The 26250-nt window shown below is 44.0% G+C and overlaps 1 protein-coding gene across 1 annotated transcript in view; it reads left to right on the forward strand.

Moving 5' to 3' along the window:
- The window catches only part of MYO5B (myosin VB), a 231029-nt gene extending 204779 nt beyond the window's left edge, over positions 1-26250 (forward strand). The window contains exons 30-38 of the mRNA XM_070935994.1: positions 3953-4046; positions 8675-8818; positions 9678-9829; positions 11985-12074; positions 15360-15510; positions 16263-16548; positions 19209-19383; positions 21713-21793; positions 25962-26250. Of these exons, the coding sequence (XP_070792095.1) occupies positions 3953-4046; positions 8675-8818; positions 9678-9829; positions 11985-12074; positions 15360-15510; positions 16263-16548; positions 19209-19383; positions 21713-21793; positions 25962-26114 (1326 nt within the window). The 3' untranslated portion in view covers positions 26115-26250. The remainder of the gene's footprint in view (positions 1-3952; positions 4047-8674; positions 8819-9677; positions 9830-11984; positions 12075-15359; positions 15511-16262; positions 16549-19208; positions 19384-21712; positions 21794-25961) is intronic.

Consider the following 26250-nt stretch of genomic DNA (forward strand, 5'->3'; position numbering starts at 1 on the left):
TGTAAAAATATACAAAAGTATGAAGGCTATTGCTTAACGCATTGTAAGCCGCCCTGAGTCTCTGGAGAAGGGCGGCATATAAATCAAATTAAAAAAAAAAAAGTGTTGAAACAGCAGAGCTCGTTCCTCTATGTGAAGCTCATGAGATGGGTGACCACCTGAAGAGCTGTATGCTTTAGATCTGGGGTGTCCAACCTTGGCAACTTGAAGGCTTGTGGACTTCAACTTCCAAAATTCCTCAGCCAGCCATTGTTCCCTAGCACTCTATTAATATAGACCATGGGTCAGAATTTCCCAGCCAGTCATTGTGTAAAATGCTCTGTCCTATTTTCCTCCAACAACTACCTTGTGAGGCGCGTTGGACTAAGAGAAAAGAACTCTTGTCACCCAGCCAAATTCTGTGCCTAAAGGAGAACTAGAACTCCCAGTCTCCTGGCTTCTAGTCCAACACACCTCTGGGAAATTTAGAAGTTAGGGCAAATTTAGACCATCTTAACTTTTTTTTCTCCTTTGATCTTGTTTCTTGTGATGGCTCAATCCATACTTCTCTGGCAATAGATATTACGTGTCCTGAAAACTAATTTGGAAAAGCTCACACCAGTTCTGTCTGACTGGGCGACTGCGTTTAAGTACTGTATTCTTTGATTGTCCTCAAGGAAAGATTTATGCAAGTCATTTACTTAGCAGGCTTCAGATATTGCAGGGCGGCCATTTTTCACTTTAGATTGTTTGCTTCCCTAACCAGACTGGGACTCTATCACATTGTACACCTGGATCAAATCTCTTAGGTAGAAGAAAAAATCTCCTTTGGGGTGGGGCATACCTTTTCCTGCTCCCCTCCCAAAAGTAGGAATGCCCAACCTTAGCTACTTGAAGACTTGTGGACTTCAACTCTTCAAGTAGCTAAGGCTGGGCATTCCTACTTTTGGGAGGGGAGCAGGAAAAGGTATGCCCCACCCCAAAGGAGATTTTTTCTTCTATCTAAGAGACTTGATCCAGGTGTACAATGTGATCGAGTCCCAGTTTGGTTAGGGAAGCAAACAATCTAAAGAGAAAAATGGCCGCCCTGCAATATCTGAAGCCTGCTAAGTAAATAACCTGCATAAATCTTTCCTTGAGGACAATCAAAGAATACAGTACTTAAACGCAGTCGCCCATTCAGACAGAACTGGTGTGAGCTTTTCCAAGTTAGTTTTCAGGACACGTAATAAATACTGCCAAAGAAGTATGGATTGAGCCATCACAAGAAACAAGATCAAAGAAAGAAAAAAAGTTAAGGTGGTCTAAATTTGCCCTAACTTCTAAATTTCCCAGAGGCATGTTGGACTAGAAGCCAGGAGATTGGGAGTTTTAGTTTTCCTTTAGGCACAGAATTTGGCTGGGTAACTTTGGGCCAGTTCTTCTCAGAGGGTAGTTGTTGGAAGAAAATAGGACAGAGCATTCTACACAATTCCTTGACTTGTACAAATAAAATGGGATAAAACAACACTTTCAAAATTATTTCCTCACTACCACCACCCAAAAAAAAAATCCCTCCAGACAACTTACAGTATTTTATTGTTTCATCGGCTCCACTGTGGAACATTTTTCCCACACAGACACACGCTGTAAAATAAATAACAGTAATATGGGTCCCTTAAACCTTGCCCAACGTTGCTTCTTGGGTTTACAGCTTTTATAAACGGGCTCTAAAGGCCACTGTATACATGCTGAAATCACACTGTCCCCATTTCCTTCGCCGAACCAAGTTTTCAGTAAAAATTATAGGTACGTTAAATAAGAACCTGAAGAGGGCGTTTCGAAAAGCAATGTGACAACTTGCTCTTTAGAGTAATTCAGGCTCGCCATAGCAACCTGACAAAATTACTTGACTCCCAATGTATAATTGATTGGCTTGGTAGAGATTGAAATAAACCTCCCGAAAGAGAAAAGAAAAAAACAAATTCAGGTCGACCAAAGACTCTCAGTTCAGTTGAGTCTGATGAGAATATAATCGTCACCATCACAAAATACAAAGGCCTGCAAATAAAAGTAGAACAACTGTGGCAAGGGGGGGGGAAAAAGGCAAAGATAATACCAACAGCGATAGGCGCCTTGAGTGCAATCCCAAAACATCTGGAGCATCACGTGAACACCTGTCAGCCCTGACAAAGTCCCCATCCATCAATTGCAAAAGGCAGCTTTATTAGGAACCTTTAATGCCTTTAATATTATTAAAGCATAAATGAGATGTTTACTTTATTCTCACAACAGTTCTACTAGGTTGGGTAAACTGAATGCTGGTGATTAATCACCTGTCTTGAATGGACCGTGCTCGAGTAGAAAATCTCTGATTCACAGCATCTTTCTCCTCAGTTTCCTGCAGTTTTTTTTTTTATTATTTTGGATGCAAATCCATAACTAACTACATATGGCCAGAAGGCTCTGACCACACGAGAGGTCACCCCTCTGAGACAAGCGTCCTTCATCCTTTTGACACAGATGTCTTGAACTGCAACATAGATTCTCTTGAGTGGGGAAAAAAATTGTGGCAGTGTTTTTATTTTTATGACCTTTTTTGCCACGGTTGTTAAGCGAACCACTGCCATCATTAAGTGAACCATGCAGTCGTTAAGTAAATCCCGCTTCTCCCATTGACTTTGCTTGACAGAAGATGGCTAGGAAGGTTGCAAATTGCAGTCACATGACCCCAGGACATTGCAACCATCGTAAATACATGCCGGTTGCCAAGCCCCTGGATTTTTGATCTGTGGTGATGCTGTGGCCATTGTAAGTGCGAGAAGTGGTTGTAAATCCCTTTTTTCAGTGCTGTTGTCATTTCAAACAGTCACTAAATGGACGGGTATGTAAGTCGAGGACTTACCTGTATTGCAGCTGTGTGAGCTGCATTGACTCTCAGTAAGCTTCTGAGTGCCATTCGAGGTGCTGATTGTCCCTTTTAAAGCCCTCTATGGCACAGGATCAAGTTTCTTATGGATCACTTCTGCCCAGTGGTTCCAACAAGATCTGGCACCGTAGGTATGCTCTGGGTCCTCTCTGTAAAACAGCACCCCCACACACACCTTTTGGGTACCAGGGACTGGTTCCGTGGAGAAAGCCAATTCCGTGGACCAGAGGGGACGTGGTTTTATGTTCTGCCTGCATCCTGCGGATGGGGCTTTGTTTGTTTGTGTGGCCCGGTTGCTGGCATGCCGTGGACTGGTGTCAGTCCACAGACTGGAGTTGGAGACCCCTGCTGTAAAAGGGTGCACCTTGTGGGGCTTAGATGTGTGCCTATTCTGGCATGACATCTGTCTTGTGGGACAGGGGCCCCCCACAGGGGTGAAATCCAGCAGGTTCTGAGAGGTTATGGAGAACCGGTAGCGGAAATTTTGAGTAGTTCAGAGAACCGGCAAATACCACCTCTGGCTGGCCCCAGAGTGGGGTGGGAATGGGGATTTTGCAATATCCTTCCCCCAGGGGAGGGAATGGGGATTTTGCAGTATCCTTCTCCTGGAGTGGGGTGGGAATGGAGATTTTGCAGTATCCTTCTCCTGCCATGCCCACCAAGCCACACCATGCCCACAGTAAAAAAATTTGGATTTCACCACTGTCCCCCCCCCCCACTCTTGAGATGCAGACAGTCAGAACCCTATAAACAATTGCTTCTTCCCCCAAGCATTGATGGAGCTCTAGTGTGAGTCTAGATTTGATTATGTGTTGATAATATGCTTTTTTAGGGGCCTCAATCCAATTTCATTTTTGATTGGATTTGTGCACCTTGGTTTTATCTGGTTCCTCCCCTAATTTCCCCTGGGCAGCTCTGTACATTTGTTAAACAAATATGTGAACGCCTCTGCAAAGGAAGTCTGTTTTTCTTTTCGCTTCTTGCTGTTTTTAAACTGGTCTTGGCAAAATGCTCCATTTGAGCAGTGGCTGAATTTGATCTGGGATGTCTTCCTGTTTTTTTCAGGACCTGAAAGAGATGCTGGAGAAACTGGAAAAGAATGAGAAGAAGCTGAAGAAACAGCTCAGGATTTATATGAAGAAAGTGCAAGATTACGAAGGTAACCTTCACATCGCCTTCTGCCGCTGAAATTAATATTCTGTTCTGTACTGACAAAATAGTTTAGATGGCTAAAAAGCTGGCTTGCCTTTAAACCAAGAGAAGCAAAGGATTCAGATCTGGGTATGTCTAGTTTAATGGAAAGAAGGACTAGGGGAAACATGTGTTTCCAATATCTCAGGGGTTGCCACAAAGAAGAGGGAGTCAAGCTATTCTCCAAAGCACCTGAGGGCAGGACAAGAAGCAACGGGTGGAAACTAATCAAGGAGAGAAGCAACCTAGAACTAAGGAGAAATTTCCTGACAGTTAGAACAATTCATCAGTGGAACAACTTGCCTCCAGAAGTTGTGAATGCTCCAACACTGGAAGTTTTTAAGGAGATGTTGGATAACCCTTTGTCTGAAGTGGTGTAGGGTTTCCTGCCTAAGCAGGGGGTTGGACTAGAAGACCTCCAAGGTCCCTTCCAACTCTGTTATTCTATTCTATTCAGCTCAAGTTTGGCAGCCTTGCTCTGAGATCTAAATAAGGCTTGAGGGAAGACTAAGTGCAGCTATTTTTCAAAGGAAGGGCGTACAGGTGATCCTCAATTTATGACTACAATTGAGCCCCAAACCTGTTGCCAAGCAAGACAGTTAAGTGAATTTTGCCCCATTTTACAACCTTTCTTGCCACAGTTGTTAAGCGAATCACACTTATGTATAAATGTTTTTTATTTTGGCTGTTCACCGCCCTGAGTCCGAAAGGAGAAGGGCGGTATAGAAATTCGAATAATAAATAAATAATAATAAATAATAAACTGCCTTTGTTAAGTTAGCAATAGCACTTAGACTGATAGACTGCTTCCCAGTGCTTTTACAGCCCTCTCTAAACAGTTTACAGAGTCAGCCTATTGCCCCCAACAATTTGGCTCCTCATTTTATTAACCTCAGAAGGATGGGAGGCTGAGCCAACCTTGAACCTGATGGGATTCAAACTGTCAAATTGCAGGCAGCCGGCAGGCAGCTGAAGTAGCCTGCAGTACTGCATTCTAACCACTGCGCCACCATAGCTCATGGCTCATAGTAACATGGTTGTTAAGTGAATCTGGCTTCCCCATTGACTTTGCTTGTCAGAAGGTCACCTGATCACATGACCCAGTGGGGACACTGCAACCCTCATAAATGAGTCAGTTGCCAAGCATCTGAATTTTGATCATGTGACCATGAGGATGCTGCCACGGTCATAAGTGTAAAAACAGTCATAAGTCACTTTTTTCAGTGCCCTTGTCATTTCAAACGGTCACTAAATAAAGCTCTGTAAAACAAAGGCTACCTGCATTAGGAGCCATCACAATTCCTGGTTGTCCCAAAGGTGCTTTTTCAAGAGGCAGCTGGAATTTCTGGGTTTTTTTTCTTTGAAGACGTTTCGCTTCTCATTCAAGAAGCTTCTTCAGCTCTGAGCTCTAAGCTGAAGAAGCTTCTTGGATGAGAAGCGAAACGTCTTCAATGAAAAAAAAAGAAAGCCCAGTTGCCTCTTGAGAAAGCACCTTTGGGACAACTATGACCTGGATTACTGAGAATCTCCATATACAATTCCTGGTTGTTTCTCCCACATCCTTTGCAGGGCTGTGAGATGCAATTTAGCACCTGTTTGCAATTTCTTTTCTGGGGTCTAGCACAGTGGTGAAATCTAAAATTTGTTACTACCGGTTCTGTGGGCGTGGCTTGGGGGGTAACGTGACTGAGTGGGTGTGGCCATATTTTTTTTTTACTTTTAAAACCATTTTTTCTACAACCTCTTCGGCGAATTTTTTTTTCTTTTAAATGCCTCTGACGATCCAACCTGAGTTGCCTGATCGGCACAGGCTTTTTTTCTTTTAAATGCCTCTGACGATCCAACCTGAGTTGCCGATCAGGCAACTCAGCTTGGATCGTCAGAGGCATTTAAAAGAAAAAAAGCCTCTGCCGATCAGGCAACTCAGCTGGGATCTTTGACGATCCCAGCTGAACCGCGCGATTATCAGAGGCTTTTTTTTAAAAAAGCATTTTTTTGGCCAAAGAGGTTGTAGAAAAAAATGCTTTTAAAAGTTAAAAAAAAAAAAGCCTCTGATGATTGTGCAGGCATGGGGGAGGGGCAGGGATTTTTGCTACCGGTTCTCCGAACCACCGGCCTGCATCGCTACCGGATTGGGCGATCTGGTCTGAACTGGGAGCATTTCACCCCTGGTCTAGCAGCTTCCTTCTTTAGCTCCAATATAATCCTAAAAAGGTTCAGCTGTTTTTTAAGAAGTGGGAGGCAGGTGTTAAATTGACATACCTGCCTGTCTTGAAACATATTTTTGCATTTCAGAGAGCTACATTGTCCTTCTACTGTAGTTGTCTTCATTGATTGGATATTTGCTCTTCTGTTTATTGAAAGGGGCAAGACTAGAAAACTTTAAAAAGTTTTTTTTTCCCCTGCTATGGTCAAATCTTCCTTCGGTCTTGCTATTTGCAGTATCAGGAGAATGTCTCCACCTGCTGGTTCTCATTGCTTTAAAGGTGGATTTTTAGAGAATGCTATATATTTGCAGTCATGAAGCAGCATATTAGAAATATATTCTTCTGATTTTGATGGCTTGACGGAGTGATTAGCTACTGCAGCTTGGATCCCAAATCCTGGTTCCCAGAAATCTGATTGTTAAATGAAATTCAGCTGAAGGATTTGAAGACTCTACTACCTCATGGCAACTGGCACAGATGGTTCTTGTCATTATAATTTATAGGCATGAAACTGACTGGCACAAAGTTACTTGGATTGTGTCTTCATATCCATTTTTTTAATACATTTCACCACTGCGGCATTTGTTCCCTGGTGAAGGCAAAGCAGCAGAAATTACCCATTATCTTTAGCAAGGTTATAAAGCCACAATTTGATTACCATCTTCATCTTCTTAGTTGAAGGTTATTTATTTTTTATATGTCAGATTGGTCTAATGCTTATAATGATATATGTTTTCTCTAAAACAGGCATCTCCAAACATGGCAACTACAAGATTTGTGGACTTCAACTCCATGCTGGCCGAGGAATTCTGGGAGTTGAAGTCCACAGGTTTTAAAGTTGCCAAGTTTGGAGACCCCCTACTCTAGACCTAAATCCGGAGAGTTTTACTAAATCTTGAAAGTGAGGTTAAGTATAACAAATGATGCAAAAGCTCTGGCTACTGCAGGCATTATACTTAAACCACTGAAATATGGTGAGAATCAGAAAAATGGTAAAATGGGGATAAGATTTATTCATTTCATTTCCAGTTCAATCTTTTTATATATACAATTTTCATTGAATCTTTGAATGAATACAAGTACAAAAATAATGCAATTATCAACAAAAACTAAAGTAAAACATTTCATTTAAACTATTATTAAGTGAATAATATACCAAAAGATAATAATGCAAACTAAAAGTTAAAGAAGGGGATGAAAATGCAAAAAGAAAATTTAAAAAAACCCCTTAAAATCTTTTTAAAATTCCATTACTTTTCTATGATTGTGTATCGCATAAGTATATGGAATACCAAAAAATAATATCCATGGGTCAATTACAATGTTTTAATAATGTTTGTGGAGAAAAATTACTGTATGCAGAAATGCTCAAAACGCCTATGTCAAATGATTAAAGAAGTGTTTAAAAGAAAACGATAAACAAAATGAGCATTTAATGTGATTTCTGTAATGGGTTGTTTATGGGTCTTGACTTTTGGTGCATATGTATGTCTCTGTATGTACACACATGCATATATTTTAGAAAGAACAGTAAAATCTTCTTTCCATTGAACAACTGATGAAAAAGATCTATTATTTGGACAGCCATTTTTTCCAAACACGTGTGTTGGTTTCCTTCTCAGCACATATGTTTTTTAAAAAATCTGTGGAGTGGGTCTTTTGCGGTGCTGGAGAAAATTCAGTAAAAGGTGGAATATATCCAAGATAGGTGTAATCTCCAGACCAGTGCAACAAGCTCTTTCAGGTAGCAGTTAAAGGAGAAAGACTTGGACATGAGATTCCCAGGTATCTGCTGGCAGCCTTTGTGGTCAAATGCTACTCCAGGGCTGTCAAACCCGCATCATCACTGTGGCGTCACATGACATATCGGGACTTTTCCCGCCTTCCCTAAACTGGGCGGGGGCGTGGCCAGCACGTGACGCATCTGTCCCACGGGCCGCGAGTTTGACAGCCCTGTGCTACTCTATACAAGACCAGGAAATGGACCGTATCTTTTAGCTTTCTAATATAGGTGGTTGCTAGAAGTAAAATACAACGTGATGTTATATAATTAGTTTTCATGATATGAGACCTCAGTATTAATCATAGCCATTAGAGTACAGGTGGGTGGCTATGGTTCTATTTCAAGGTAATGCTGGTTTCTACCATAGAATTTACTCGGAAGAAGATGAGAAGGAACCACACAGTTCCATAACCTCCTTCTGGCTTTTTAACCAGAATCAGAACTTTCATTTTATATCTGTGTTACCTCAGTTATCATTTTTTGTAGCTCCAATGAGCCGGGACAGACCACTGAGTCAACCAGACCTCGGACGGGCCTCTGAAGAGCGTGGCTGCTTCACGCCATCTGTGAAAGGGACTGAGTTTGTTCTTGATTTGTCTTTCACAGCTGATCAAGCCGTTACACAGTCTGAAAAGCGGAAACACGAAATCAGCCGACATGTCACCGTCCAAAGGAAGGAAAAAGACTTCCAGGGAATGTTAGAATATTGCGAAGAGGATGAATCTTCACTCATAAAAAATCTCATTACAGGTAAAACGGTTTTGTTCAGCTTCTCAGTCTGGCTCTTAATATTGTAGTTATAAATGGGGTTTGTAATAGTTTGCTGCCAAAGTAAGAACAAATCTATTCATCAGAGTCATAAGACTGTAGGGTTTGAAGGGACATTTGCCTATTGTAAGTAGTTCAAGTAATCTCCATCCTGTTCATTGGGGAATCCACGTTTTAAAAGGGCTGCCTATTTTCTCTTAAATTTGTCCAGTGAAAGGGAACCCAGCACTTCCCCAAGCATTTCCGTGTTTCCCCGAAAATAAGACTGGGTCTTATATTAATTTTTGCTCCAAAAGACGCATTAGGGCTTATTTTCTGGTTAGGTCTTATTTTGGGAGAAATACAGTACTAAATGTATCTATCTGGCTGACAATCTTAACTGGGGCTTATTTTGGGGGTAGGTCTTATATTACGAGCATCCTGAAAAATCATGCTAGGACTTATTTTCCAGTTGGGTTCTATTTTTGGAGAAACAGGGTTGATTCTACCATTGTTATTCTTGTAAAAGGGGAAAGTCTTTATAACATTGAGAAGAAGCATAAATGTCATTTTAAAAGCTTGAAAAACCTGATTTACACATGAACAATTTATCGTCAAGCATTATTCATTTCCATTTTTTTTCCTTGGCATGGCATGGTTCTGCTCCAAAATATATAATGGGAATAATTGGATTGTTAAAAATAGGAGAGATGTTTAAATATATTTTATGCTAGAGGAATGAGATCAGTTAATAAAAATAATTTGGTGACTAATTTTGATTTAGGTAAGTGTCCAGGGCCCATCAGTATAGAGTTTATATTTAAGTTGCTAAGGAATCCTGTGGTTTCTTTCCTGCTCACAGATCTGAAGCCCCAAACGGTATCGGCCACTGTGCCCTGCTTGCCTGCCTACATCCTTTTTATGTGCATCAGACATGCTGATTACATTAATGATGATCAAAAAGTGCATTCATTGCTCACCTCCACTATTAATGGCATTAAAAAAGTATTAAAGGTAAAAAAAAATTCCTCTTTCACAGGTAGACTTTGTTTGGTATATTTATTGGATGATGCATACCTTTGAGATGACTCATAGTATCTACGGAACAAACATATTTTAAGTAGGAGATAAAGGACGAAGTAGAAAGTAAAGTTTATTTGTAAACTGAGGTTTTATGGAGTATCCAAGACTGGTTAGTTTTTATATTGCCTCCACTGCAGTCTTCAGAATTTCTAGACCACACAATCTAGTTCTACATGTAGACTGAGACTTAGCCAAAGACTGCATGAGAAAGATTCCAATTGGAAAGGTAGAAAGTTTTGTTACGGTCAAATTGAAGATTTAATGTTGCAAGCTTTCATTACCCAACTAGGTAACTTCATCAGGGTATTTTTTTCATAGAAAACTAGAGAGGCAGAGAGCAAGACAGTAAAAAAAATAAGCAATCATTAGCATACAAAAAAAAAGAAAGATAATGCACAAGAGGGTGTGGAGGTGCCATGATAGCAGTGTTCTGATATCTCAGGGGTTGCCACCAAGAAGAGAGGTCAACCTATTCTCCAAAGGCAACCTGAGGGTAGGACAAGAAGCAATGGATGGAAACTAATCAAGATGAGAAACAACGTAGAACTAAGGAGAAATTTCCTAACAGTGAAAACAATTAACCAGTGGAACAACTGGCCTCCAGAAGTTGTAGGTGCTCCATCACTGGAGGGTTTTAAGAAAACATTTGACAACCCTTTGTCTGAAATGGTATAGGGCCGTGTTGGCGAACCTATGGAACGCATGCTGGAAGCGGCATGCAGAACCATCCCATGAGGGACGCGCGGCCTCGGTGGCTCCTCTGCCACATTCCTGTGCACATACATGGACCGGTCAGCTGGCCTTCACGCACGCGGGAGTGCCGAAACTCGGAAGAGCAGAATTCTGTCGCACATGTGCGTGGCGGCACCTAAACTTCCGAGTTTCCGTCACACAAATGCGTGATGGCCAGTTGATCGGACGCACCTTCACGCCGGAAACAGGAAGTTCGGGTGCCAGTGTACTCATGTGCGATGGAACGCTGCTGTTCCAGGTTTCAGCGCTCCTGTGCACACGAAGGCCAGCAAGGCTGCGCGGTCCAGGCGGGATGGTTTTGCTTGCCATTTCCGGCACACAGGACGGCATGCGGTGAAATAAAAGGTTAGCCTTCATTGATGTAGGGTCTCCTGCTTCAGCAGTGGGTTGGACTAGAAGATCTCCAAGGTCCCGTCCAACTCTATTATTCTGTTAAAGGAAGCAAATTAGAAGCATCTCTAGGGACCTTTATGGACCATTACGACATCTGCTCCTCTCTCCTTTAGGTCCTTCCTTTAGACTCCCTGATCTATCTTTTCTTCCAGGCAGACCCCTGGAAACCCAGCACCAGGGGTGAAATGCTCCCGGTTCGGACCGGATCGCCTGATCCGGTAGCGATGGCGGCGGATTGTTCGGAGAACCGGCACCCCACCCCACCCCATGCCCAGCTGAGCTGCACGAACATCAGAGGCTTTTTTTTTACTTTTAAAAGCATTTTTTCTACAACCTCTTCTGAGGAAAAAATGCTTTTAAAAGTAAAAAAAAAAAAAAGCCTCTGATGATCGCGCGGCTCAGCTGGGATCGTCAGAGGCTTTTCAAAGCATTTTTTTCTGCAACCTCTTGGTAAAAAAAATGCTTTGAAAAGTCTCTGACGATCCCAGCTGAGTTGCCTGATCGGCAGAGAGGCATTTTTTAAAAAGCCTCTCTGATGATTCCAGCTGAGTTGCCTGATCGGCAGAGGCTTTTCAAAGCATTAGAAAAAATGCTTTGAAAAGTTAAAAAAAAAAAAAAGTTGGCCACGCCCACCCAGTCACATTACCACCCCAACCCCACCAAGTCACGCCCACAAAACCGGTAGTAACAAATTTTACATTTCACCCCTTCCCAGCACTCTTTTTCCAACAGAAAGCTTGGAAATAAGAGGTTGATATTTCAAGCGAAGACCTCCTAAGGGCAAGGATTCTTACTTATTATTTTATCTAATGACAACCCTTTGTATGCCACTTTCTTGAGAGGCTCTAGAGCAGGACGCTGCGTTTCTAGTTGCTCATCCTTTTCATGGCATAACTGACCCAAGGAAAAGATTCATGGTATTTGTTTGGCTTCTCCGTAGAAACATAACGAGGACTTTGAGATGACATCATTGTGGCTGTCCAACACATGTCGCCTTCTACATTGTCTGAAGCAATACAGCGGAGATACGGTGAGAGAACGGTTGCACCGAGGATGAGAGCCTTGTTGCTAAAAAATATCTCTCTTTTGATTCTCTCTAATGGATGATTATACACTACAGGTGGTCCTTAACTTCCAACCATTCATCTAACCATCTTTTGAAATCACAACAATAATGAAAATTATTTATTTATTTATTTATTTATTTATTTATTTATTTATTTATTTATTTATTTATTTATTTTATTTCTATACTGCCCTTCTCCCGAAGGACTCAGGGCGGTGTACAGCCTGATTAAAAGCACAAAGACAGACAAAATGTAAAAATAATTAAAATTATTAAATAATTGGCTCAATTATAAAACCCCCAAATTTAAAATCCCACATTTAAAACCAATTAAAATCTTTACATTGATAGCCCGGCCTGGCGGAACAACAAGGTTTTGAGGGCACAGCGAAATACATGGAGGTCGGAGATCTTACGCATTTCTGGGGGCAGTTTATTCCAAAGGGCAGGGGCTCCCACAGAGAAGGCCCTGGGTGTCGCCAGCCGACATAATTTGGCCGATGGCACCCTGAGGAGACCCTCTCTGTGGGAGCGGACTGGCCGGTGGGAGGCTACTGGTGGCAGAAGACGGTCTGCGCATCTCATTTCAAAGCGACTCTGGGCAGCTTAGCAGTATTAAATTATGACCAGTCCTCGCACGTACAACCGTTGCAGCATCCCTGTGGTCGTGGGATCGCAATTTGGACACTTGGCAATTAGCATAATTGACAATGGTTGCAGGTTCCCAGGGCCAGGTAATTACCATTTGCAACTTTTCCCAGCTGGCTTCCGACAAGCAAAGTCAGAGGGAGAAGCTGGATTCATTGAAGAGTTGTGTGATTCACTGAATGACTATGGTAGTAAAATTAGGCTTAACAGATTATCAACCACATCCAGGGGTGGGCTGCTGGGGGTTCGCAGGGGTTCGGGAGAACCTCTAGCTAAGATTCTGTGCAGTTCAGAGAATCCCCAAATCCCACTCCTGGCTGGCCCCGCCCACCCCGCCCCTCCCAGGAGTCCCCATGCGGCCCGTTTTGGGTGCAGGTAAGCGCAGGGTGCATGCGGAGGCTCAGGGAGGGCAAAAAACGGGCCTACTGGAAGTTCAGAAAGGTCAGAAATGAGCCCGTTTCTGGCCTCCAGAGGGCCTCTGGAGTCTGGGGAGGCTGTTTTCGCCCTTCTGGAAACAGCCCGAGCTTGAGGAAAACCTCCAGAGCCTGGGGAGGGCAAAAACTCCCCACCCCCATGCTGAAGGAGGCCGACTAGGCCATGCCCACCCACCCAGCAACTGGGCAGAGAACTCCTTGTTAAAATTTTTGAAGCCCACCCCGACCACATTGTTTAGTGACAGAAGTTCCAGTCCTAATTGTGGTTGTAAATCAAGGAGTGCCTGTATGTCTTGAGATTTCCAGACTACAGTGAATATATTCACGTTGAGATCGGTAGGAGTTTTGCTAAGAGTTTTCTGCAATTTACACATCTCATGTAAAGTACAGGTAGTCCTTGACTTACAACCAAAATTGAGCCCAAAATTTCTGTTGTTAAGTGAGACATTTGTTAAGTGAGTTTTGCCCCATGTTAAGACCTTTCTTGCCCCAGTTATTAAGTGAATCTGACTTCCCCATTGACTTTCCTTGTCAGGTCACAAAAGGGGATCACATGATCCCAGGGTACTGCAAAGGTCATAAATATGAACCAGTTTCCAAGCCTTTGAATTTTGATCACGTGACCACGGGGATGCTGCAAAGGTTGTAATTGAAAAATGATCATAAATCACTTTTTTCACTGCCGTTTTAACTTTGAATGGTCACTAAATGAACTGTTGTAAGTCGAGGACTATTTGTATACCACACGATACCATTCCATACCAGGTCTGAGCTCTGATGGCGCAGTGGTTAGGAGACAATATTGCAGGCTAACTGCCCACATCCTGCAATTCGATCCTGACAGGGTTTAAGGTTGACTCAGCCTTCCATCTTTCCAAGGTCGATAAAATGGAGACCCAGATTGTTGACGAGGCAATAGGCTGACTCTTAAATCGCTTAGAGAGGGCTGTAAAGCACTGTAAAGCAGTATATAAGTCTAAGTGTTATTGCTGTCTCTTCAGGATGGAAGAGTTGACCAAGAGGAAATTAATTTGCTATTAGCATATGTTTTTGCCTCTTATAAATTTTGGCTTAAAATTATAGCTACTATTCCAGTTTGAGTATTCGCTGATGTTAGTGAATCATAGATCTGACTATTGGGCTGAACATGTAACTAATTAAAAGAACAAGCAATAGTTTTGTTCTATAAACTTTGCAGTTTCCTGAACATAAACCTCATTGAACTCAATTCTGAGTTAGCATTCACAGGACTGCACCATTGGTGGTAGACCAAATGCCTGATCCCACTTTTTATCCGATTGCATGAACTAACATCAAAATGAAAATTAGTCTGAGGCAAGGAGAGGTGATGAATCCCAGTTTTCCTTTCTTGCCTCCTGATCTCTTTTCCACACTTTGTAGGTGTAAATATTAATAAAACTCCACACTTTATTCTTAACTTCGCAAATGTTCACTAAGGTATCTTTGTCACTTGGAGAGAAGCTCTTGGTAGCAGACCTACCATATGGGAATCTTCCTATACAAGTAACTGGAATACATGGAAGCCTGAAACATCTCTTTAAGCCAAGGGTATTAAACTCGAGGACCGCGGGTCAGATCCGTCCCACAGGGCCATCCTGGAAACAGCGAAGGACCAGCCTGCAGTGCCTCTGCCAGCGAAAATGGAGCTTGGAAGGGCTGAATGCATGGGGTGGGGAGCTCAGTTTTTGCTGGCAGAGGGCTAAAGGAGGCCGTTGTGGCTGAAAACGGAGCTCGGGGGTCGTGCATGCAGCCCTCCCGAGCACCATTTTTGCTGGCAGAGGGCTGCAGGAGGCTGTCACAGCCAAAAACGGACGTTGAGCTGCCCATGCCCCCCCTGGCCACACAGCCCCAGCCCCCCGAGGTCAAACACAACCCTGATGCGGCCCTCAATGAAATCGAGTTTGATACCCCTGCTTTAGGCATCATAAGAATTGTATTGTACCCTGTAGCCATCTTGGAAGTGAACCTTAAATGTGCGGGGTTTTTTTCTAAAATCTATCCCAAAAGTTCCAGTTCTCCTCAGAATTTGCTCCACAAACTTTTGCTTTACCTACCAACCTTACAATACTTGGTGTTTTCCTCTTCATAATTGTAATCCAACCTGCCGATACATACATTGCTGTTTTCTGTTGTTCTACCTTTGCAGGGTTTTATGACCCAAAATACCCCAAAGCAGAATGAACATTGCCTGAAGAACTTTGACCTCACCGAGTACCGTCAGGTCCTGAGTGATCTCTCCATCCAGATCTACCAGCAACTGATCAAAATTGCCGAAGGCGTCTTGCAGCCCATGATAGGTGAAAGGCATATTTAACTCAACCAAGTAGTATAATTGAGTAGTACAATTATTGTATTTTTCGGAGTAGAAGACACACTTTTTTCACCCCTAAAAGTGGGTGAAAATTTCAGTGTGTCTTATACAGCGAATGTTGCAGCGGGGGTGAGGAGGATTGGTGCGGTGCTGATCAGCTGTTCTAGAATGGGCAGCGGTGGTGAAAGAGCCGTGGCAAACGGGCTGCGGCAAATGGTCTGCAGCAAACGGGCCGTGGCGAATAGGCCGCACCAAATAGGTGGTGGCGAATGGGCAGTGGCAAACAGGGGCGGGAGCAGTGAATGGGCCACGGTGGCAAATGGGCGGTGGCAAACAGGGGCGGGAGCAGTGAATGGGCCACGGTGGCAAATGGGCGGTGGCGAATGAGCCGCAGCAGTGAATGGGCTGCGGCGAATGGGCCAGATGAATACTGGATGGATGCTGGGAGGCAGAGGCAGGATTTTTTTTTCTTGTTTTCCTCCCCAAAAAAGGTAGGTGCATCTTACAGTCCGGAGTGTCTTATATTCTGAAAAATACGGTATCTACAACAGGACTGTCCAACTTTGGTAACATGAGGGTTTCAAATCCCAGAATTCCTCAGCCAGCATGGGGAGGAGAGCATGGGGCGGGGCAGCGAAGGCAAGAGACACCGATTGTGAACAATTATGAGAAAATTAGAATTTGCACGGCTTACCTTGCTCACCATTTTGAGTATTTCTTTCTTTCTTTTGCTCTCAGTGACTGCGGTATTGGAAAACGAAAGCATCCAGGGCCTGTCAGGTGTCAAGCCAATGGGCTACCGCAAACGAAGCTCCAGCAGAGGGGACAGCGAAAACACCTACAGTTTGGAAGCATTCATCCGCCAACTGAACACGTTTTTAAGTATCATGTACGACCAGGGCCTTGACCCGGAGATCATCCAACAGGCCATTAAGCAGCTCTTCTACATGATCAATGCTGTGGCCTTGAACAACCTCTTGCTGAGGAAGGACATGTGTTCTTGGAGCACCGGCATGCAGATGAGGTAAGGTTCCGGCTTAAAGGTCGGTGGTGATGCATTCAAGGCTGAGTGTTTTATTGGAGGAGGAAGTCCTGCTCCCTGTAGATCTGTGTCTCAACCTTGGCCACTGGAAGACATGTGGACTTCAACTCCCAGAATTCCCCAGCCAGCATGGCTGGCTGGGGAATTCTGGGAGTTGAAGTCCACACATCTTAAAAGTTGCCAAAGTTGAGACACACTGCTATAGATGGATGAAAGTAATACTGGACATCCATAGAATAGTGATATTCCCTCTTTGTGCTTCAGAACCTTTGGTTATTCAGCCATTGCAAACTAAAGGACTATGTCAAAAAGCAAGGGAGAAGAAATGATAGATCAGCCTAGTGTAAAGTTGCTCTCCCCGAGGGTGTGGTTGGCTTAGCAATAGCAATAGCATTTAGACTTATATACCACTTCACAATGCTTTTTTTTTTTTTAATTTGATTTATATGCTGCCCTTCTCCGGAGACTCAGGGCGGCTTACAATGCACTAAGCAATAGCCTTCATTCTTTTGTATATTTATACAAAGTCAGCTTATTGCCCCCACAACTGGGTCCTCAATTTACCTACCTTAGAAAGGATGGAAGGCTGAGTCAACCTTGAGCCTTGGCGAGATTCGAACCTGCAGTAATTGCAGGCATCTGGTCTTAATAACCAGCTTAATAACAGGGTGCCTTAGACCACTGTACTACCAAGGCTCTTTTACAGCCCTCTCTAAGCAGTTTACAGAGTCAGCCTCTTGCCCCCAACAATCTGGGTCCTTATTTTAACCACCTTGGAAGGATGGAAGGCTGACTCAACTTTGAGCCTGGTGAGATTCGAACTGCCAAATTGCAGGCAGTCGGCAGAAGTAGCCTGCAGTACTGCATTCTAACCACTGCGCCACAACATTTGAAGTGAAAGCAGGCTGCAATGTGACATATTACGGGGAAATGGTCTCTAAGGTTTGCTCTGCAATAATTTTTTCATACTTGCAACACCTTCCTGGGTGCTGCATTCATAGGTTGATGGAAACACAGAGAGCTGCTTTATATCCGAGTATTTTTCCATCAGACAAGAGCCAGGTTGGTTTAGTGGTTAAGGCATCAGGCCAGAAACTAGGAATTGTGGGTTCTAGTCCTGCTTTAGGCGTGAAAGCAGGATGGGTGACTTTGGACCAATCACTAGGAGACAGTAAGTTCTAGTCCCGTCTTAGGCACGAAAGCTGTCTAGGTAACTTTGGACCACTCACCAAATACCATATTTTTTGGATTATAAGACGCACCTAAATTTAGAAGGGGAAAACAAGTAAAAAAAGGTTTTGGCCTCCCTTTTTTCAGGCCTTTTTTCAAGCCTTTTCCAGCCTTTTTTTGGCCCATTTTTGGGGCTTTCTTCAGTCTGTTTTGGAGGATTTTCTCGACCCATTTTTAAGGTTTTTTTCCACCCATTTTTAGGCTTTTTTCAGCTCGTTTTTGAGACTTTTTTGGGGCCATTTTTGAGGCTTTTTCGGCCTGTTTTCAAGGCTTTTTTCAGCCCGTTATCTAGGCTTTTTTGGCCCGTTTTTTTCTGAAAAAATGGGCCAAAAAAAGCCTTGGAAACGAGCTGAAAAAAGCCCCGAAAACGGGCCGAAAAAAGTCTAAAAACGGGTTGAAAAAAGCCCTGAAAACGGGCTGGAAAAGGCCAAAAAAAGGCTCCAAAACAGGGCATGCAGAGCCCAAAAAACAGCTGGTGGGTGTGCAGGGCTTCGGCAATATTAGGTCTATAAGACACAGAGACATTTTCACCCCCTTTTGGGAAACAAAAAAGTGCGTCTTATAGTCCGAAAAATACGGTAAGTTTTAATTCCGCCCTGGGCATAAAAGACAGTTGGGTGACTATGGCTCGGTCACATTCTTTCAGCCCATGATATCAAGCTCAGTCAATAAGCCAGTCAGTCAATTCCTGTTAGAACCAACGGATCTACACTCAGTTGATCCAAACAAAAGGAGACGCTAAACACACGAGAAAAAAAATTCCCATCAGTCTCGTTAATTCTGCCCAGTGGCTGCTCTCAAGGAGCTTGGAGAGACTTTTATTTTACTTTACTTTTATTTGATTTATATACCGCCCTACTCCAGAAGGACTCAAGGTGGTGAACAGCCAACAATAAAATACATATATACAAAATTTAAAAAGCAGAAGTAAAATCGAATTAAATAGTTTGGCCCAGACAGATTTAAAACCCCAATCAATTTAAAACAAATTTAAACTTTGAATATTAAAAATACTAAAAAATATTAAAAAATATTAAAAATGTTTAAAAAGAGGGAGAAAGTTAGGCCAGGCCCACCTGGTGAAATAAAAAGGTCTTAAGAGCGCGGTGGAAGGTGCGCAGATCCGGGATCCTCCGTATCTCTGGGGGGAGCTCGTTCCAGATAGTAGGTGCCCCCACAGAGAAGGCTCTCCCCCTGGGGGCCGCCAGTCGACATTGTTTGGCCGACGGCACCCGGAGGAGCCCCTCTCTATGAGAGCGTACCGGCCGGTGGGAGGCTATTGGTGGTAGTAGACATCCGTTATTAACCGATCCAGGCACAGGCTGGTTGAGAACACCCCATCTTCTCAGCAGGATTCAGAAACATCTTGCCAAATTTCTCCATAACTTGTCTCTTCATTGTGTTGGGTCCAGGTTTAACATCAGCCAGCTGGAGGAATGGTTGAGAGGGAAGAACCTGCATCCAAGTGGGGCTGCCAAAACCCTGGAACCACTGATCCAGGCAGCACAGCTCCTGCAGTTGAAAAAGAAAACACCTGAAGATGCTGAGGCCATCTGTTCCTTATGCACATCCCTCACTACCCAGCAGGTACACGTTATGTATGAACTCAGAGCAGCTGATAAAAGGTGGAACACGAGAATAAGGTTCTCTTCCTTTACCCCTTTCTTCTTCAAACCCTGTTCATTCAGGGTAGAACACGGGTGTCAAACGCGCCGCGTCACATTGCCATCACATGACATATCATGACGTTTTTTCCCTTTGGGAAGCTGGGTTGGGCGTGGCCTGCGTGTGATGCACCTGGCCCATGGGCCGCCAGTTTGACACCCCTGGTGTAAAAGATCACCAGAGAGCTTCAAGCCAGAGTAAGGATTTGAACCAGGGGTGAAACGCTCCCAGTTCGGACCGGATCGTCCAATCCGCTAGCGATCGTGGTGGGTGGTTCGGAGAACCGGTAGCGATCGTTGCGCGAGACTCCGCCCACCCGCCTGGTTGTTGTTACTTCCTGGTTTTAACCAGGAAGTAATGTGTTTTGTACACTGCGCATGCGCAGGTTTTGCTTTTTTGCTTTTAAAAGTAAAAAAAAAAGGCTCTGACAATCACAGCTGTGCCTCGCGATCGTCAGAGCCTCTTTTTTTACCTTTTAAAAGCATTTTTTTACAACCTATTTGGCCAAATAGGTTGTAAAAAAAATGCTTTTAAAAGTAAAAAAAAGATCACGTGCCACAGCGGCTCCCTCCCCCCACATGCACTGTTCTACTTACCCCATGCCTCCTTTTGCCGTGCACTGCACATGCGCGCACACCTCGCATTTGGTGTGTGGTGTGCACTGCACATGCACGCATGCAGTGCGTATTTGGCGCATGGCGCGCATGCACAGTCAGAGAACCGGTAGTAAACCGGTTCAGATTTCACCACTGATTTGAACTTAGGCATCAGTGGTGGGATTCAAATTTTTTTACTACTGGTTTTGTGGGTGTGGCTTGGTGGGCGTGGCAGGGGAAGGATACTGTAAAATTCTCACCCCACTCCAGGGGAAGGATAGTGCAAAATCCCCATTTCCTCCCGATCAGCTGGGCCTCGGGAGGCAGAGAATAGATGGGGGTGGGGCCAGTCAGAGGCGGTATTTACTCAAAATTTCCGCTGCTGGTTCTTCAGAACTGGTCAGAACCTGCTGAAACCCACCTCTGTTAGGCATCCTTGCTTTGGGTCCAATTACAACGATGTAGTGCTGATATTTTGCAGATATTTCCCCAAAAACCTTTGCTTTGTCCAAGTCCAACATGTGGCTGATGAAGGTCATTTTAAGTAACCAGGGGAAGTACTTGAAAATATTAAAGGATTATTAGCATATGATAACATGACAGAAGTAAATATAGACACACAATCTGCATAATTATATACAAAACGTCTATGGGTGTAAGGCAGCAGCTTCATAAATGGATGTCCAAGTCAGAGGTGATTGCCTCTAGACTAGGGATCAGTGGTGGATTGTTCCTGGTTCGGGCGAGTCGGTAGTGGTGATGGTGTGACGTCAGCGAACCGGTTCTCTATGACTGTGAGCTGGGCCCTCCCGCCTGCCCCTGCATTATACCTACCTTTGTCAATTTTTAGCCCAGCTGATAGGCGCAGCAGAGTGGATTGCTGTGCCTCAGCTGGGCAGAAATATAATGTGCTTGCGCAGAGCGCAAGTTTGGTGTGCTTGCGAGCGCAGTGATTGCCCACAAAGTGCGTGTGTGAAGAGAACCAGTGGTAACACCGGTTGGAACCCATCACTGCTAGGGATGTCAAACTCAAGGCCTGGAGGCCGGATCCAGCCCTCAGGGTGCTTAGATCTGACCCGCGGGGCTGCCCTGGAAACAGCAAAGGACCGGCCTGCAGTGCCTTTGCCAGCAAAAATGGAGCTTGGGAGAGCTGCGTGGAACCCTCCCGAGCTCCGTTTTCGCTGGCAGAGGGTTGCAGGAAGCCGTCGCAGCCAAAAACAGATCTTGGGAACCCATTTTTACTGGCAGAGTGCTTGGGCCACCACAGGCTCCCCCAACACAAGTGACGTCAAGCTGGCCATGCCACCCTGGCCACACCCACCCTGGCCCCTGAGGTCAAACACAACCCTGATGCAGCCCTCAATGAAATTGAGTTTGACACCCCTGCTCTAGACATTGCTTAGTGCAGATCTTCTAGGGAACCAGACAACGCACATTGTGGTCAATCTTGCACAGTATGTACAATTGTGGATAAATGGGGGCGCACATTCAGGCGCACCAGTTCTCTTGCAGATGGAGAGCCTGTATTGTCTTCTAATTCCACCCATTTCCTACGCTTGTTCTGTTGAGGACCTGTGATGTCTGTTTACAAGCTAGTGACGTCATGGAACGTGTTGCATCTCCTCTGTAACCCTCATTTGATCTTTGCTCCTCAGATTGTAAAAATACTGAATCTTTACACTCCTGTGAACGAGTTTGAAGAGCGAGTGACAGTAACCTTCATAAGAAACATTCAGGTAAGTTTTCTACTAAATATAGGGAATTTTACATCTGCCACACAATTAAAAAGTTGTGTCTAGTTTTTATAATGAATCTTTGGAGGTCTGGCTATTGAAACTTCAGAACTGGATCATAAGTACTCCTAGGGAGGTCCATCATAACTCTGAACAGCTAAGTGATCGGCCGTAAGTCAAGGACTATCTGTAAACAATCAGCAAGCCTAATTCTCCTCTGCAGGGGTATTGTCTAGCCTGGTCATGAAATATCTGTAGAAGATGACTGTCATGCCCCCGTTGGAGTCTGAATCTGAGACGGAAGACGAACAGCTGAGAGAGAGCGGGAGAGTGGCTCCATTGGCTGTAGAGGAAACTGGGGAAGGGCAAGGTCAGGCTGGGCAGAGCAGGGGAGAGGTAAAACAAAGGAGAGGGGGTTCAGATGAAGACCAAGGCCACCCCCGTCTCATCCTAGGGCACACAGGGAAGAACGCAGAAGAGAGCAACATGGGTTGCGTGGCTTACGAGGAAGGAGATGATTCCAGTTCCCTTCACAAGGCACACCTGGGGATGGAGTTTAAAGGAGAGGCAGTTGGGAGGGGCGTTTGTCGGGAACAAAGGCTGAATTCACTCTCTGAATTCACTCTGGGACTCATTATCTTGCCCTGCTGGAGTAATTGATTGCAGTCATTCTGCTTACAGCGTTTGGACTGGAATATCTGCAGCCAGCTGTGGCAGGTTTGTGGGAGAGCTTTTCTCCAGGCCGGAGAGTAAACGGGACATTGGGGGCAAAGTTAATGCCAATAAAGGGACTTATACCAGTTCTCTGGCTGTGTTGCCTTCGTGCCACGCCCCAGGTTATCACAATGACTAGGCTGAGATCACCAGGAATCCAACAATTAAATCCTGAGCTGCCTGTAGCCTCTACCATTGAAAAGCAAACAAGTATCCTCCCGTTAGCCTCTCATCTATGTGTCTTCTAAGTAGGAATACAAGTAGTCCTTGACTTACAACATTTCGCTTAGTGACCATTTGAAGTTACAACAGCACTGAAAAAGTGACTTATGACCATTTTTCACACTTATGACCGTTGCAGCATCCCCATGGTCACGTGATTTATATTCGGATGCTTGACTACTGACTCACATTTATGACGGTTGCAGTGTCCCAGGGTCATGTGATCCCCTTTGCAACCTTCTGACAAGCAAAGTCAGTGGAAGAAACCAGATTCACTTAACAAACCATGTTACTAATTTAACAACTGCAGTGATTCACTTAACAATTGGGGCAAGAAAAGTCATAAAACAGGGCAAAACTCACTTAACAAATTTCTCACTTAGCAACATAAATTTTGGACTCAATTGTGGTCGTAGGTCGACCTGTACATAAGCTATCTTTAAGTCAGTTAGTTGATCCAGGGAGTCTAGTATTTCCTATTTCAAATGGCAGCAATAATCTGTTTCGAGATGACTTTTTTTCTGATTTGATATCCGAGACCCATTTTAGAGGTGCTAAGAAACGGACTTGCAGTTTTATTTTATTTATTTATTGGTTCGATTTATATGCCGCCCTTCTCCAGAGACTCAGGGCAGCTTACAATGCTTTAAGCAATAGCCTTCATACTTTTGTATATACCTGCTTAGTAGGGCTTTCGGGGGCCCCTAAGCGGTGTTCTTTTTTATACAAAGTCAGCTTATTGCCTCCACAATCCGGGTCCTCATTTTACCTACCTCGGAAGGATGGAAGGCTGAGTCAACCTTTATTTGCTTTTTATTTTATTTATTTGCTTTTAATTTATATGCCGCCCTTCTCCGGAGACTCAGGGCAGCTTACAATGCGTTAAGCAATAGCCTTCATACTTTTGTATATACCTGCTTAGTAGGGCTTTCGGGGGCCCCTAAGCGGTGTTCTTTTTTTATACAAAGTCAGCTTATTGCCTCCACAATCCGGGTCCTCATTTTACCTACCTCGGAAGGATGGAAGGCTGAGTCAACCTTTATTTGCTTTTTATTTTATTTATTTGCTTTTAATTTATATGCCGCCCTTCTCCAGAGACTCAGGGCGGCTTACAGTGCGTTAAGCAATAGCCTTCATACTTTTGTATATTTATACAAAGTCAGCTTATTGCCTCCACAATCCGGGTCCTCATTTTACCTACCTTTGAAAGGATGGAAGGCTGAGTCAACCTTGAGCCTGGTAGGATTTGAACTTGCAGTAATTGCAAGCAGCAGATGTTAATAACAGTGCATTAGTCCACTGTGCTACCAAGGCTCTTCTGTTTGTTCACATGAGGCCTGTACCTGAGCTACAGATTAACTTGTTCCTGTTCTATCACATCCTATGCTAAGCACATTGGGCTCGAAGCGTACTCCCCAGTTCTTGGTTGCATTTAGTTTCCGATCTTCCCATTTAAGGTTGATGTTTTTCAGATCGTCCCGAGATCTTTGGTGACAGGTTTTTCTTTGGCCTTCCCCTTTTTCTCCAACCATCCTGTGGTATCCAATTGATTGCGGTCGTTGCTGGACGTTGCAAACTCCTGTGGAGCATGTGCCCAGCAAAGCGCATTCTTCGTTTTGTCACTATCTCAGACTCTTCTTTGTAGGATTTTCTCATTTGGGACATTCTGTTACGGCTAATAAAATGTAGTGAGATAGGACTCAATACTGCAGGGAGAACTCCAGACTGACAAAAGATAAATGCATGAAGAATAAGTAAAGATTGCCAAAGATTGGTAGGGCATAGAATTAAATTCCGCTTGGGTGTGCACCATTCAATCACTGAGAATTGAGCAGCTACAAGTTTAAAATATTATGGTCGGTCTTACAATCACTTAGATGTCTATGCTGAATTTGGCATTTTTGCTCACCTATTATGCCCTACCCAAGGACCTGGGATGGCAGGTGCTATTTCATAGTGTTTCACAACTATGTGAAATCACAGCTGCCCATTCTGCCCCCCCTGCAATTGGTTACTATAATCTTACCCTGGTACTCCAGGATGAAACGTTGAGAAGCGGCAGCTGAATTGTTCACCTTCACCATATCCAAGGTTAAACTAAAAACAGAAACAAAGCCCGACAGCTGTTGCTATTTAAAAACACTGAACAAATTGCCAGGTTATTTCCTCTGATTTACACAGTACGCCAGGCGGAGCCGTGGCCAGTCCTAGCTGATCTTCTATTGCTGTTCTTGTGGGAAGATACTACAGCTAGATGAGGGGTGTCCAACTTTTAAGACCTGTTGTTCTGACCTAGGCTTCACAAAAGCACGAAGCAGACTCCTTGTCCTGACAAAAGCCCTTTTTATTAAGCTAATGTGAAGTCCTCTCATTCACATCCAGCAAAGTCCCGGCAAACAGTCTTTCCAGGGTGAATTTACGACCACAGACCTTATCAGGCTTGAAGAGCTGCCAGGCTGATCTTCCACACGCAATGCTGTACAAGAAAATACTTGGCAAGAAGTCTCTGAGAGTCACAAACAGATCTTCACACTAATGAGATGAACTAATTGTCTCCTGCAAACTCCACTCCCCTTTTGCTCCTCTTCATTCCCTATGGCAGGGGCCGTTCACCATCCACCTGTGCCTTTACTACAGAGTCAGCCCTTGTTCCTTAACTGTTCCCTTCTCCTGGCAGCTCTGCACATGCACACATTGGGAACAGGCTCCAGCTGTTCTTCAGCCCCACTTATCTCGACTCCAAAGGTAGCTGATAACTGTCGGACAGCCCTGGCCCTATCTCTGCCTCCGACGCAGAGCCTTCATCAGAGCCTTTCCCAGACTCCAGGACTGGCCCATGTTTCTTCCCGACCTCCTCACTGTCCAAGTCTGCTGTCAGCTCCGCTGGCCACTGGCAGGCCACAACACCTACAGACTTCAACTCCCAGAATTCCCCAGCCAGGGGAAGTCCACCGGTCTTAAAGTTGCCAAGATTGGACACCTCTGAGCTAGACAGTGCCAGGAATGACTGCTAATTTCCAGATAAATAAACAATCTTATGGTACAGTGCTATTAGGTTAGTTGCCACTACAAGACTGGGCTTTTAAAAAAAGACTCAGTTGATGTCTTACCTTCCTAAAACCCTTAAGTCCTATTCTAGAGAAACTCAAGACTCAGCTGTGAGGGCAAATTTGTGGCTTAAAACCACCACCTATCTGATTTTCTTTGCTAATAATTTTCTTCTGGTTCCTTCTAGGCACAATTGCAAGAGCGAAACGATCCTCCACAGCTGCTGTTAGACTTCAAATTCATGTTCCCAGTTTTGTTTCCATTCAATCCTTCGTCTCTGACCATGGACTCTATCCACATCCCAGCTTCCCTCAACCTGGAATTCCTTAACCGAGTTTGAAGACACAATATATATGCTGAGGGGGAAAAAAAAGAAATGAAAATGTAGCAGCTCTTCAAATATGGACCAAATAATGGTGAAAAAACCAGTACATGCCAATTAATCAGTGCTAAATTGTTTAGGATAAAAAAAAATA

The sequence above is a fragment of the Pituophis catenifer genome, unplaced genomic scaffold (genome assembly GCF_029215685.1).
Source record: "Pituophis catenifer annectens isolate HBS135680 unplaced genomic scaffold, rPitCat1.0.hap2 SCAF_2, whole genome shotgun sequence".
Classification (NCBI taxonomy): domain Eukaryota; kingdom Metazoa; phylum Chordata; class Lepidosauria; order Squamata; family Colubridae; genus Pituophis; species Pituophis catenifer.